Source organism: Opisthorchis viverrini, assembly GCF_000715545.1.
Source record: "Opisthorchis viverrini unplaced genomic scaffold opera_v5_58, whole genome shotgun sequence".
NCBI classification, from domain to species: Eukaryota; Metazoa; Platyhelminthes; class Trematoda; order Opisthorchiida; family Opisthorchiidae; genus Opisthorchis; species Opisthorchis viverrini.
This window is the reverse complement of record NW_008751716.1, coordinates 1,954,477-1,969,810: the sequence shown is the minus strand read 5'-3', so window position 1 is coordinate 1,969,810 and position 15,334 is coordinate 1,954,477. Positions and strand designations below refer to the sequence as shown.

The 15,334-nt window shown below is 41.8% G+C and overlaps 1 protein-coding gene across 1 annotated transcript in view; it reads left to right on the top strand.

The window, feature by feature from the left end:
* The window catches only part of T265_03950 (hypothetical protein), a gene marked incomplete at both ends in the record, with an annotated part of 28,978 nt that extends 15,896 nt beyond the window's left edge, over window positions 1-13,082 (top strand). The window contains 5 exons of the mRNA XM_009168550.1: window positions 1,816-2,079; window positions 2,767-3,063; window positions 4,158-4,430; window positions 4,720-4,995; window positions 12,146-13,082. Coding sequence (XP_009166814.1) covers window positions 1,816-2,079; window positions 2,767-3,063; window positions 4,158-4,430; window positions 4,720-4,995; window positions 12,146-12,438 — 1,403 coding nt within the window. The remainder of the gene's footprint in view (window positions 1-1,815; window positions 2,080-2,766; window positions 3,064-4,157; window positions 4,431-4,719; window positions 4,996-12,145) is intronic.
* Window positions 13,083-15,334: the final 2,252 nt, after the last annotated feature.

The following is a 15,334-nucleotide window of genomic DNA, read 5'->3' as shown; positions in this document are numbered from 1 at the left end:
GACGGAGGTTTATACTCCAGTCGGATACGATTATTACGTCACAGTGCTTTCATTCACTAAGACCCTTAGGCACATTCGACCAAAATATTTCCAAAATACTCTTGTAATGGGCCTTTTGATACATTCCTTTGTAATAAAATCTCGCTCATTCCGATCAATTACATTTCACATTCCAATATGCCTTTCACTTTTGACATGTTACCTCACTATCCTCCCATGCGAGTGCTAATGTATATATATATATATATATATATATATATATATATATATATAGCTGGATACAGTAGCTCAATACATCAATGTGCACGAATGCTAAGTGCTGTACGCCTAGATGCACCTAAAAACCGCTACATCTCTAATCCGCTGTTTCGCTGCATAATATGTAGAGCGTACTGTACAAAGATGAACTAGGGTAATGGATCATGCGTGATCAGTGCTAGTGACTCTGTGGTGGGATCACACGATCACACGTACAAGCTAGCACGAAGAAGAAAACAGAAGCCGTTGTTTGCAGGCAACTCAGACCATCCCGCGTGGGGTAGCTTGAACGACAGCATCTACAGATACTCGCATGAGTGGCAAAAATGTTAGTTTGAGTGTTCCGCCGCCAAGGCGCATCAGGACACTGTCTCTTACTGAAGCTCAGCACGTGAAGTTTGTCATGAGCAGTCGAACGGTCATATGGGAATTCCGCCCATATTTCAACCGATTTGTCGATCGCCTGCTTAACTAGTCGAAATAAGCGACCGATGTGACGTTGAGTTTTCATGTTATGATATGGAAAACATGCCAGCAAAGTGCGAGCAATTTTTGTTTACAACCACACACACCTAGACACATCATCTAATAATATTTGTGCGTACCGGTCTACAGTGTTTGTGTGCGCAAGGGATTACTTCAGAGAAATGGAACACAATTCAGGAGTTACGCTCTGTACGTCAACTCCGTCACTCCGCTTTTGAGTACTCTTTTAGAACGATAAAAATCATTGCGCAATGTCTTAAGCCCACTGCCTGCTGTAATGTGGACCAACAGAATTCATCCTCATTACAAAGCTATACATTACAAATCTATACACGTATCGCGATATCTCGAATATCGTAGCGACTGAAAAATGAGGCGGCCTGGTGCAGCACATTCAGTTGCCTGAGAACATCGCAAACGAGAGATTCAGCTGGGTTCTAGGTGAGTCTCTCGAAAAAAAACAAATTAGTTTGCAAATGAGTGTATGTTCGCTAATTTCGTGCAATTTGGTTTCAAGTAGAACATAAGGTTGACGGAAACCCGGGGACTGCGCCTACCTGATGAGCCCCAAAAAGGGCGAAACCGGTCGTGGGCTGTCGACGGATTTTCAGCAACCTTATGAGTAGTACATTACAAAGAATTCACTTTCAATCTGTTTGGAGCACTTCTCGACCTCATTTGTGGAGCGACTTCAGAAATAGAACTCCACTTGTTCAGAAGTTAGCAGACATTTAGTCATTAACGCAGTCAGGATAACATATGTTACTCTGAAATTTGTTTTTTGGTAAAACGCAATGCGCACAATTTATAAGGCCACGAAAGTCAGCAGGAGATGGAGAAGGAACTCCATCAGAGACAACCTTTTTTGACAGTTGAATTGAGCCATTCAGATTGGATGAGGAACGGTCGGGTTTGTTTGACCGTTGAGCTAGTCATGGAGGTTTATTGAAGCAGGGCACTTAAGTTTTAATTCTTACAGCGAATGTCTTTACAGTACCATGGTGGTTTTTAACCGAGCGATTTTTCCTTGCAGTACCATCCTGACAACCAGTTTTTCCCCAATTTACATAGGCGAGACGATGATCTCGGTGAAAAAAACTGAGTGGGAAGGTGATTTACTTCGTGTGGAATGTTCAAAGTTGTTGCCCGGTAATGGTGTTCGTATCACTGTAACGAGCGAGGCGGATCCAGGTGTTGTCCACAGATCTTACAAGCAGCAGGCAGTTTTACTCCCTGTTCCACCGTGCCAAGACTACCTTGTCAAAGCTGAGTTAACAAATGGGAAGGATGTGATTCATTCTTCGGTGCCAAAGGCTATTTCGGCAAGATATCCTGGTGAGCAAGCCCGTCATTTGCTGCATATATATATATATATATATATACATGATAATATCAGTGACAGTGTAAAAGTCCTGACTAGAAGTAAAACAATGAGTTAGTCGATACTTTTATCATTAGAAGACAAACCGCACTGTCAGATGCTATTTATAAAATGAATAGCATTTTCCATATGACTAGCTTTCCCTCCCAGTAACATTGTTTTCCGTGGACTTGGGATCGTCTTCAAGCTCCCCCACTTGATATTGTATGTTCAAGATACGTTCACCTGTTGAGATGCGAAAATTCAGATGTCCAACGTGCGTTGGTGGAATAATGGAATAGTTCGACTAGCATGTCAGGTTTCAGGAGTTCAAACCCCGGTACGGCCATTGGACATGCACTGATGATGAGCTCTAATAAGAGCGAAACTCGGCTCCAGTTCTTACCATCCCTTGGTGTGTATTCACTAGAATAATTGCGCCAGGACAGGAGGACGACTGTCCAAACAAGAGTGATGTGAATGTGAATGCTTTGCTGGAAATGACAAGTTGATTGAGGACCTACAACTTATTATAAATATTTGAAGACTTCCATTAGATCAAATGTTACGTGCAGACTTATGTCGCCAACGACAAAAACGACTGTCTTTTCAAGCTTTCGTCATTCTTGCCACTCGCTTTATCTTTTATCTCATTCCTGCAGTCATTGATGCACCAAGGAATCTTGTTATCAAAGCTGTGCCACATGTGCTTGCACATCGAATTACCTGGAATCCACCGTTGCTGTCCGAACCTACTTGTTCTGAGATGTCCTACAGCTTGGAACAAATTGTTCAGGATGGAACCACGGAGCGCAAGACGTTTTTCACATTATTAACACCGGAAAAAACAATAATGGATCTGATTCCGAATACAGTGTACCAGTACAAAGTAAAAGCAATTCTAAATGCAGTGTATGAAGGACCGTCCTCAGAAGCGGAGCAAATCATAACACCACCAGGTGGTTTAGTCCATATTTTTCGGTGTTTTCTTCTGAACCGTATAATTTTAACTGTTTTTCACTAATTAGCTCTTCTTCATTCTTCGTCAGGAAATTCTCAGGGCAATTAAAAATATGTGCAACTGATTGATCCGCATGGTGTTTTTCCATAGGTTAACTCCAGTTATGGGCATATAAATCACCGGACTCCAACGAGGGATCAATATTTCAAAAGTTCTCCAAACTACGGGCGAACCACGAGGTACATTATTAGAGTGATGGTCTAACAAATAGTCTTTGTCTATCAATCTCAACTATCCCACCTAGTTAAGAATATGAAAAAAAACGATGTTACTAAAGGATCATAATGAAAGGGCAGGAGGTTTGATTTTGCTGTGAGGCAAAAACCCATGCACTCGGTAATTAGAGGAGCACTCATCGTCTGCTCCTCACTTATGAGATTTCTTCCACCGTGAACGACCGTATAGTGGTCTGGGTTGGCTGATTGACAAGAGCTCATGCAACGTTTGTGCACATCAAAATCGATGAGCAGTTTTTCTTTATCCTAGTAATTGCAATAAAATTTCAAACTGGTTGTGATGACCGAACATTTTTCAGAATTTTCAAACGACATCAACATCTACTTATGACAAATTTGTCCGGATCTAAGCTAATTAAGAAAAGAATCCATTGTAGTGGAATTACATCCGTAAGTTACGTGCGTTTAAAAAAGTATTGTGACATCAGTAATAACCAATTTTGACGAAGTTGCTGTAAGGACCGCAAGAGCATTAAAATCCTTGATCTCCTAATTATTCATGCAGTATGCAATGAACACTTAATAAAGCAATTACCTCTGGATATGTGGTCATCTATCACCTACCAAACCGCACAGTGATGATATACCCACCAGTGGGGATGAAACGTTTTCTACCCGATCATGGCTACCATACTTTTGGAGCTTTGGACGACTGAGGAGTACACTGACACAGATATATATGTACAAATCTTTATACGCTTTTACTAAGTACTAACTGTGTTATCCGTTGGTCAGTTTGTTTTCAACAAAGAAATACTAAGATATTCCTATTTCTGCCTTTTGGATTCTTCTATAGTACCTTCGAAACCGACGGAACCCAACGTTTCTTGGACAGATACGGGGCTGTTGATAGATTGGACGGATAAGCTAAATGCTGTAGAACAAATAGAGAGGGTGAAAATTCTACACTCAACTGGAACACACCTTGTCCAGCACGACGAAGAAGCAACTGCCCAGCGTGCGACGCTCGATGTTCAGAGTATTCAGTGCAAATCACGCGTTCTGTATGCTGTTGAAAATGCCGCTGGAAAGTCCGAATTCATTTCCCTCACCATCCCAACACAGCTTCGTAAGTGGTAGTAATAGAAACCTGTCGACAAACATTCAGATGACTGTATTCTGTAACTACCAGTGCAAACTGGCATCGGTTAGGTTGTCAGCAAATCCACGTTGCACCAAACAGGAAGTCCTATTGCTCATTTACCAAACAAATCATCCTTTGCCCCGTAATTTGATCTTCATGAATCGGATAGGGCGTAGGGACGCAATAATTCGCATTAAACGTGCCCAGTCTTACCTTTTCACCATTTAAACCTTATTGCACTATGACTTTTGTAAATTCCGTTCTCCTACTATAGCCTTACCCGTTCCTGGAGGATTGCGAGTGAAGCCCGAGTCAAATAGCTTGGCACACTGGGTTATCTGGGATCCCGTTAAAACTGGATGTGAAGTACACTATCGTGTCGTCAGCATGACTAATGGACGACAGATAACACATTCCGAGACAAGGCAAACGAATGTTTTCATCAAAGATGCAGCACCGGGAGAAGTGTATACCTACGCCGTTCAGACTGTGGGTACTGACAAGCAAACTAGTGTCCTCTCAACAACCGCGACATTTAGAACACCCCAGGGTGAGTATTAATTCTGCAACAATTCTTCGACAAAATAACTTAGCTTCAACCTTTTGTGTGCCATAAAATGCTCAGAAATGGGGACTTGCCTCGGACCTAATAAAGTTGAACATAAATCGAACAATACAGCGGTGTTCATTAGTAGCGGTTAGGCTGACTTAGCCTTCTGAATAATTACGTTTTATTGAAAACTGGAATGCTGGTTTCTCTGTGTAAATTTTATACATCATTCTCAGTGGCAGGCGTTTTTTATTGCATTGCTGTGGATATGAGATTAGATCTGTTGGCGACAAAACCATTGTTATGCTTATTTGCAACGTACTACTCATAGGGTTGCTGAAAATCCGTCGACAGCCCACGCCACGTTTCGCCCTTTTTGGGGCTCATCAGGTAGGCGCAGTCCCCGGGTTTCCGTCAACCTTATGTTCTACTTGAAACCCGTTTGCGATGTTCTCAGGCAACTGAATGTGCTGCACCAGGCCGCCTCATGTTTCAGTCGATACCGATATTCGAATATCGCGATACATGTATATCTTTGTAATGTACTACTCATAAGGCCAACAGCCCACATTCAGTTGCCTGAGAATATCACAAACGAGAGATTCAGCTGGGTTCTAGGTGAGTCTCTCGAAAAAACCAAATTCGTTTGCAAATGAGTGTATATTCGCTAATTGTCATGCTTACTTATCAACCCAAAGCTCAGACACTGTTGAATTCCGTGTAAAATTCAAGTATTTAAGGAATTGTTTGTTAGAAGAATGAAACACTTAGTTTGAAAGATGATGGAACTTCTGTCAGAAATTAAAATCGATGGAACGTCCAGAACTTCGTATGAAACCAGAAAGAGCACAACGTGGTAGAAGCCAGGTTTTGCACAGAATGTTCTCAAAAACCATTGCTTACAATGGCGAGAAATTTCATTTGATTCCTTCTGTTTATTTCGGGTATGACGGACAAAATACTTATACATGTATCCCCGTCGAATGGTCTTGATACTAGCTTGCGAGTGCTAGACCCAACTACGATCACTTGCAGTCAAATTGAGCCACGGAATTCAATCAGTTAGCACCACTCCAACAAATACAGTCAGTTACCACAAGCTTTGTGCATTGAACTCTCTACAACATCGGAGCGGGTGGGCCAAAATGATGGCAGAGTCCGGTGCTAACTTTACAGGTTCCAGGTCCAAGGACCCAGCAGCATGGTACTAGACAGGATCTGTTCACTGCATCTCACCATTGCTCTTCAGAACATTAGTGTGAGAAGACTCCATTCTTTGTGAGCAGAATGGCGATCGGTGAAATGTTTTTGTCTGCTCTAATTTCCACATCCGTCATTCTTATTCGTTTAGCTAATCTACGTGTGGATCAGCGGTCGAGATGAATACGGAAATGTGTTTGACCTTCTTCGTGTTGTTTGTTGGTATAATGCGGTCTAACTGCGTCCGCCTGGTGTGAAATAGGCTTTCGGCTAATTCGGATTTCCGCTGGTACAAGTAGAACAGACAGCTTCTCAGATGCAATCAATCGAATAGAAGCAACACCACTTGCTTATTTCTCGTCACGCACAATAGTTGTCTCACTGTTACAAAACAGTAAATGTGCTGAATGGTTTGTCTGCTCGCGAAAGGATTGTGCTTATCGTCAGGCAGTCAGAAGCCGGTTTGCATGTGTACGTTGTGAGTAGACGTGCTGGGACTCAACATTGTTTGCAGAGAAAAATTTTGACGATGACGATGATGATGATGATGATGTGATGATGATGACGATGACACAACCGTATGACATACCTCGGATCACTTGTGCAAGTCCTGTGAAGTAGTGTGACAGAAAGGCTCGTTTTATACACAAAAATATAACAGAGATGTCACTGGATATGCATATCAAGAGCGTGCATTTCGTGGTCAGGTTATTATTCCAAAACATCGTTATAGCTTTACCACTTTTACCAAAGTTTCCGCTAGCGTCAGTGCACATAAAGTTAGTCTTTTATCAGTAAAAGTAAACACGAACTAACCGAACTACGAAAGCCATGGTATACCATTGAACAGATTTAGCTAACTCCTGTTGCTCCAAACTGGGTGATTCTCCTCTGGTTTGCCATGTGATCATCCGTAACTCATCGTCACACAGGCAGGAAACCTATTCGGCTCACAGTCTAAGTTTAGTAACAGGGTGGAAGTCTGTCGCAACACCCAGTTTTCCTTGCTTGATTTTCTGACTATGATCGTATGTGTGTATACTTGATAGTTTGGCCATGAAGTTTGCCTGTTTTGACATTTGGTTCGGTTTGGGATCCATGGTGGCAATGGAATAAGCTGTTTACGCATCCTAATGCTGAACCAAAATACAGCCATCTTCTATGGGTTTACTTCATGGAAGTACACAAGTCATTCAGTTTCTCTGTTAGGATAGATAGCAAATCACCATGAAGTCACTTCCAAACAGTGACACGTTAGTCGTTTGGTGGGGGTACATGTGGGACGTACATAATATCGGTGACTTCATGCTCACCGTGCTGTACGAACAGCCGCTAGCGGTACGCGAACCGCTTTTATCGTATTTCCTTAACTCCAGAGCATTCAATGCATGCGGCCTAATTATAGTTTTATAGGGTCGTATTTTCCAGGGACGCTGGATAACCGTGCCATGCCTAGCCACTGTTAGTCGTCAGCTTACGAAACCAGGGTGCATTAATGTACTGGTGAGTCGAAGAATAACCCACCGGTTCTCTAGGACACTGCTGGAGGAAGACATATTGTTCGGAAATCCTAGATACGATCTGTATTCTGAACCTACCCCTGAAGATAAGAGTGCCAAGCTTCCGGGTTTCAAATGATCAAAGTTGTTGATCATACTCATACATTAGCATACCGAGAAGTAATATGAGGAACTGGGTTAAGCGACAGCTGACAAGAATGCCATCCATTGCAATGTGTATAGCTAACAACCTCTGTAGAAATCAGGCTTGCCTCAGCCATTAGCACGTTAATATTAAAGGATTTAGCTTTAGATGTTTGACACAAAAGGAGACCGGTTTGTTTTTGGTTTCGGACTTGTTGAAGCCAAGTTACTTTGGTTAATCATTTGATTGTAACTGGTCTAGACCACTAACTCGGTCATTAAAAACGGATTAAGGTTTTCAGGACACAACAATAAAAAGCACGGCTATGGCACGACAAATATTTATTCATGCTTCGGCATGTGACGTATTTCGTATGCTACTTGTAATCTAGGATTGCAGTTACGCAACAACTTGCAACAATAGCCTGGGCTCCGGTTTTAGTGGAGGATAACCTGAATCTCAGCAACACGGATCAAAAAGGTTCTGTGCGTATCCGTACCATCACATCAAATGGATTATGCACTGTATGTGATATTTAGTATGACGGATTTGTGATCAAAAGACTCAAGATAACGTGTAAAGTTGAATTATTAAAATTTTGCACCACAGATCAGTCGCAATCACAAAGCCTAAAACATCGGTTCTCCTTTTAGCTCAAATTACAGTCACAGCATCTGAACTGGCCACAACATGTAAGGCGAGGAGATAGGGTACCGTTAATGGGGCATATGGGACGTTGATTGTATGATCATGGGGCTTTAGACCTTAATGCTAAGCTGAGTGACCGAGTACAGCACGTAAGTTGTACCGTTTGACTGTAGTTGGTAGGTCTGCTTTGTCCTGTAGTCTGATAAAAAGTCCTTCCTTTTTAGTGAATAGCCAGACTTCAGCTTAGGCCAAGGGGTGCTGTAGATGCGGAGGAATGAATATGGACAATTTGGTCGTTGACTTGTTCGCTGAGCAGGGCAATTCGATTGCAAACGTTTCATCACCAAACCAATCGACGTCATCGGTGCGTTATTGGGGAGCGTTTGCAATCAAATTGCCTAGCTCAGCCAAGCCAATGACATCTACGCTACCCAAGCTACCAACATTTTCCTCTATAGGAAATATGGACAATTGTTTGAACACACGGTCCTTTTTAGGAGCTCTTCTCGATCCTGAAGCAAGTTCGTAGTACATATGGGTATTACCAGATTTAGTAAGTAATAGTAAGTAATAGTAAGTTATAGGCGCAAAACTAAAATATTGCAACTTTGTTCGGTGTTTTTGAATTTGTGGTGCACTAAATGCTTAGAAGTGCCATGCGAAAGTCAGACGTTAAGAAATAAAATAAAACATCACCAGTTTCTAACCCAAAAGCTACTGAAGGCGCTGGATGAAATATCTTCACACGACTTTTAAAGTGGTTACAGACTACTAGAAACTAAAATGTCGTTAACATGTCATTTGCATAGCATCAAAGATATACTTAAAAAGCCATCTCTTACAAAAATACAAGCTGCAAAAAATTCTAATTGGGTTTCCTTCTATCAGCGAAGTCAAACTATGTTAAGATATAGAGAAGTCGACCAAAATCTACGGTTGGAAATTGTGTGCCTGGTCAAGACATGACACTCATATTTGTAGATTGTAACTGGGGCCATCTTGTGAGTTCTGTGGCTGATTTTGCCGGGACATGACACGCCATACCGATTGTCACTGGCGATTGCGCAAACCGCCAAAGCTTCCAAACGGTACGGTTTAGTATGGATTGTCACTTTTGTCCCTCAGCTACTGCTACTCGGTCTCTCCCGATCAAACAACCCCTTGATTGCTGACTTTGCAGTGGTGGATTCCCAGTTTCTTTTGTTTTTCAATTTTGGTCATCTTGCTTCTGATAACGCTCACTCACAGTAAACAAAAGTGAACTAATAAAAATCCACACTAAACGCTTTGCTTCAGGCCGGAAAAAAGAGGCATCTATGAAGTCGTAAATGATATCATGACGGGAAACTTTCTCAAAAAACCTAGCGAAACATCGAGTTAAGCAGAGGGGTATTCGTGAACCCGCATGGCTTATCGTACTTTCAGATTCCAGAAAACTGTTTGAAAGCGTGGGACAGAAGAGCATACCGCTTAATAAAACGAGATGAGGGTGTATTTGGTAAACACACCTATTCCTAAGTTTGACAAAAAGGACAAGCAGTGATGCGTTAACTTTCTAGAAAAGATATAACATTTATTTATTCTTGCCATGAGTGACTAGATTACGGTGGACCTCACAGAAGAGAAAAGTTGCTTGTTTTACTTCTAGAACTTCTGTAACTTCGATATCCAGACAATAGCACCCATTCGGGTTTTCCACAGTTGAGCTTCACACGGCAGATTATTTTGTGTGCTCAAACAAAAGTCAATCACAGTGGGGTAAAGGTTGTTTTTGTATGGAAAAGGCGTGTTTCATAGAAGACTTGACGTTTACGGCGTGTTTTCGTCACTCTCAGTTTTGGTCTGGAGGTGCTAAGCATCATAGTTTAATGCCGTAACCTTATTCTGGCATTTATGTGCATCTATTCGCACGACGGCTGTAGTTGCTTTATCAGGCTCCCTTTCTTACTGTGTCGAAAGGAATGTACAGTGTGTAATAAAAACTTTCTCTATTGATCTTTCCACAGGCCCGGTAGTGCGCAAACAATGAACCCTGTGTTGTACCCTATAGAGCATAACATTCCTTGTTCTTCACAAGGTATTTTTCACCTGCTCAACTGGAAAAGGAATTTAAACTCTTCAAGTGTATGGGGTAAAACTATTTGAACTAGACGTTTCATCTCTTCTCGCGTTATTATTGTGACAGGACATGTCGCAATTTTGATGCAAGTTGAATAAATGAGCAATACCAACGGCAGTTTGTCCCCCAAATTGTGCGGTCTTCGATGCTGAGCCAACATAATTTTCAAGGCCTTGACGCAGGTTATGGAGAAACCTAATTCGGATTCTGCAGTGCTGGTGATATAGTTTTTGAGATCGAAACCGTACGATCAATCTATTAGAAAAACCATCCACGTCGTTGTAGTTGCTATTTTTTACCTCCTCAGAAATGAAAGTTTACGTCCAGGTTCTGCTGGCTTGTTTTCCATGCTAAGTTTCATGCCTATGTTTTGCTATACTGATGAACTGTAATTGTAATGCCTCATAGTTTCGGCGTGGTTCAGCAAAAAGAATCGCGCCGGGCCAGGATTTTGAAGGTGCAGTTAATGCAGAAACCAGCTATAAGGATCTTTGGCCACAGAGAGGTAATAGGACGTAGTTTTCGCACCTCTCAAAGTGAAAATGACTGAAGCCTATATCGAATCAACTTTTGCTAGGAAGAAAAAAATCGAAAGTTATTAGCTGAAGCACTTGTTAGATGACAAAGGTTTCGACCATCTGGAACCCCTTGTAAACACTGCCGAAAACTGGGTATGTCTCAACGCGTGATATTACTATCGTTAGCCCTGGCCACAAGAAACCAGTGCCAAGCACGAATGGTCCAGATTATGGAAGATGAACGACTGGCTAGACTGGCTGCGCGTGCGTTTCAGTGTGACGTACGAACATGAACTGCTACCAGTGTAACGGTGACACTACTGATGGGGGAGGCATGCGAGTAGTATGTTTTCTTCTTGTAAATTCGCTTTGTGTCTCTTGAAAAATAAGATCTATTGCGGAATTCGTAGAGTTGCTTCGTAGCATTTGCTTAGATTTGATCAACAGTCATTGACTACCCAGAAAAGTTCAAGAAAACGCGTTTAAGAGAAGATGGATGTTCAGTTTTTGTAAACAAGATGCAAATGAGAGTTTTGCTTCCCTGTACAATAGACTGTAACTGGTCAGTTGGCGTTTTCCAATAATGACTCCGCAGTGAAGGCCACATTCCTTTCACCAGTGGCGTGTGGCAATGCCGGGGCATTTGGGGACTCACAATGCGACATATGCATTCGAAATTTTAACTTGTCTGGGTTTCTCCCTCAGATTGTCGTAGTCGCTGCTTAAAGGTGTTCGCCGCGTACTGAAACAAGACGACACTCCGAAATGTGATCCCCTTTGAAAAAATTCCGGATAAAAATACTTGAATGGTGAGCCATGTCGGATTCTGGCTAAGTCCGTTGTCTGATAGAGGCTATCCACCCCAACACCAGTTATGTATAATTTATTGCCCAATTCTAATTGCTCATTATTTTATTGGAGGATGGGTTCACAAAATCGATGTGTGGCCTAACCTCAGAAGATTATTCTCACTCAGATTCTCATCCCATGCTGTAATTTCTTCTGAAAACTTCGTTTGTAGCTACAAAAATGGAAGTTAAGATGAAAGGCAGGGTTACAAATGGAGGCATCAGTGTCAATTGGGAACATCCAGGAAGCAAAATGGATAGTTACTCCCATGTTGTATTCATTGTGAAGGAGAGAACCCAGGAATCTTTGTTTAATCATCCGTTTGGTCAATACAGTATCGTCCTTCCAACCAAATATAAAACGGGACCTGTGAAATTATACGCAGCCGTCCAAAATGCGGCCGGGCTATCTCCGTTTAGGAAAGTGACGCTACGAAACAAGAAGATACGAGAAGGTGGACGCTGAGCAACTAAACGCAACATATTGGAAATCCCAGCATTTTATACCTGTTCCATTTTTCACATTTTGCAGCTCCACAATTTCTGTGCACTCATTCGACTGCAAAATATCTAGTAAAATGCAGGTTTTGCCAATACCAAAACGCGCTGAATTTCGTGAAGCGGTGTTTTTAAAACACTCGAATCCTGTCTAACTTTATTGGTTCTACTCCTCTATTAGTGTTTCATGCAAAATGCTAGCTCTTTGATCTGTATTCCAAACCAAAGTATTCCGAACTGGAATGCCTAAGAAGACCATTGTGCATTATTCATTTCCCGGGTAAAGTGTACAATTGGTTTTCATTTCTTCAAGAACGCCTGCTATTCGAGACTGCCAGATTTCCTTGTGGTGTCTCGTTTGGACTGATTGCTGGACTGAGTCGGATGAATATTTTTTTTAAAAAACTTGCCTCTTGTTAGCAGCGTGAGGTAAATTTTTCCCATCTATCCTCTTTGCGTGCACCCTGGAGAAAATGTTAAACTATTTTGGTGTTTGCGTCTTTCAAATTAGCTTGCTGTGCTACTTTCGAGGTTTCAATGATCTGCTCGCAAATTCACTGGTTTCTATGGCGCATATTGTGGTTGGTTACTTATACATTTGGGCGTTTCCGGCAATCTCATGATCATTTGGCGATATTGTTGGGTCATTTTGCTTGAGCAGATTTTCTCCTCGTCTCAGAGGAGTTTAATCTTTCAAGCACACGAGACATATGACGTGATGACGCCGTGCCTTCTTTATTGGAGTTGCTTTCGAATGGGACTGTCCTCAGACAGAACTACTGTTGTATGCCTGGTCAGCTGGATGTTCACGTTAAATTGAAAACAGAGACTGCAGTTATATGCTTATTATAGTTCTGAAAATATTACATGGTTGCTCTTCATGGAAGCTCAGGAGACGATCATTACTTAGCATGACAATTCACGACAGTTCAGCTTTGCAACGCAGGACATTTGGACGCCAAGTATGTCAATAGCTTTTTTCTCTGATACGTATCGTCAGCGCTCATTTTGGAAACTTAGTGCTGAAATCAACACACACAGCTTTGTGACTTGTCGAGCGATAAATCATACCTTGCAGTGCACGCTCGAGGAAAATCGGTTAGACAATGCAATGCAGCGCTAAGTTGTCATCAATGAAACAGTTGTACGCAGCTCAGGTAGATTCAGACTGACTATTGTTTCAGACGCGTCAGGTTCTATTTGGAAATAATCGCAACACCAGAAAACAAGGTGTTCTCACCCATAGCAGACCACTTTAAATATTCAAACATTAGGTTGTGTTTGCGTTCAGATCGACTGAATCAACATGGATATCGTAAACCTGCAAATTTCACAACGCCATCTTATTTACAAATGGGTCACTCACGAGATCAGATAGCAGAAAAAAACATAACTTAAGGGACTCCAAGCCGAACCGGAAACTCTTAGATATCTCCGTTGAATCAGATTTTAATAGGATTGGTACCCCTAAAACCAGTGAAAGATAACCAGAGAGTCCGATATTTGCCATGTAGTATTTGCCTAAAATTTGACGCATTCTGTCATTGTAGTTCCACGCCAAAATATATACGAATGGTTGACTATCTGTCTTGGTGTCCTCCAAATATTTCTTTCCGTAAACAAAGTTGAAAACAAACTTGAATTCGCTCAAAGGCTAATTCTAGTAAACTTTAATGTGCGTTTTTAAACTATGTTCCGGACAGGGAGCGAGATGGCTCAGTGGTTTGAGCGCGAATTTACTGACCGGAAGGTCTGTGGTTCGAACAAGACTTCTCTTATCTAGGCTTGGACAACCTTACCCTCATATGTCCTTCGGATGCATGGCAGCCAAGCACCGAAAGCGTGTTACAGCTGAGCGATTATTTTTGTTATTTTATCATTACGTTCAGGACAATATGCGCCTCTTTATTTAGTGTTTTAGCACGCTGCTTACCAGAGGTACACATAAGTTTCTATGATTTTGGATAATAAGCCACGGCCCAATCTTCCAATATTTTTCAATATCTCAGATTGCTCACAGAGGGCTATTTGATACTACGGAACAAAAACTGACGTTGCATTATCTCTCTGGAATTATCATTTGCAGAACTGTTATGAATGTTTTGTCAGACTGGGATATAGAAGGAACGAATGATAATGCGACCAGCAAATAAACCCTGAGCTCATTTCTCTGCTCAGCTTTCTCAGGTGTAACAGCGCTCGTTTGAAAATTGAAACTTCGTACGTTGACGGTTCGACAGGATCCAAATACTTCATTGGGCAGCAAGCAAGTACGAACGATTTAACTTTTCATTTGAGGCTAATTCATGCAGAAAAACCTGGAAGCACCATGCTTCCTCCCTCTTTATATCACCAGTGGTGCGCATCTCACGAAATTCAAAGAGTTTCGACCCCGAAACCTTCCAGTCAGTGGTTGAACAAGTGGCTAAGCAGCAGCATGACTAGATCTCACTCAGACAAGACATAGCTCCACTCGTACATTAATCATAGAGACCGAATCGCATGGTTTTGTGCAGTCTCGTTCTTCGTGTGCTGACGTCTCAGATGGGAGTTTCACATATCTTGTTAACTTATTCTCCCCATGTCACGAATGGATGGCATTACCGTTCAGTCACTCGAGGTCGTACAGTTAAGTGTTCAACCAATGGCCAGAGGGTCGCGGGTTCGAAACGCACTGAATTTCGTGAGATGTGCGCTGCTGATGGCTATTTGACAGTAATGAGCAGCTTATTGCCTTTTCAGCATGGATTAGCCTCGCTGTAACGACAAAATGTAAATAAAAAACCACAAAATCTCCTCACACAACTGTCGGTTTCAGTTGAGTCTTAAAAAAGATGTGTTGGACATAAAGTTCCATAAATGTG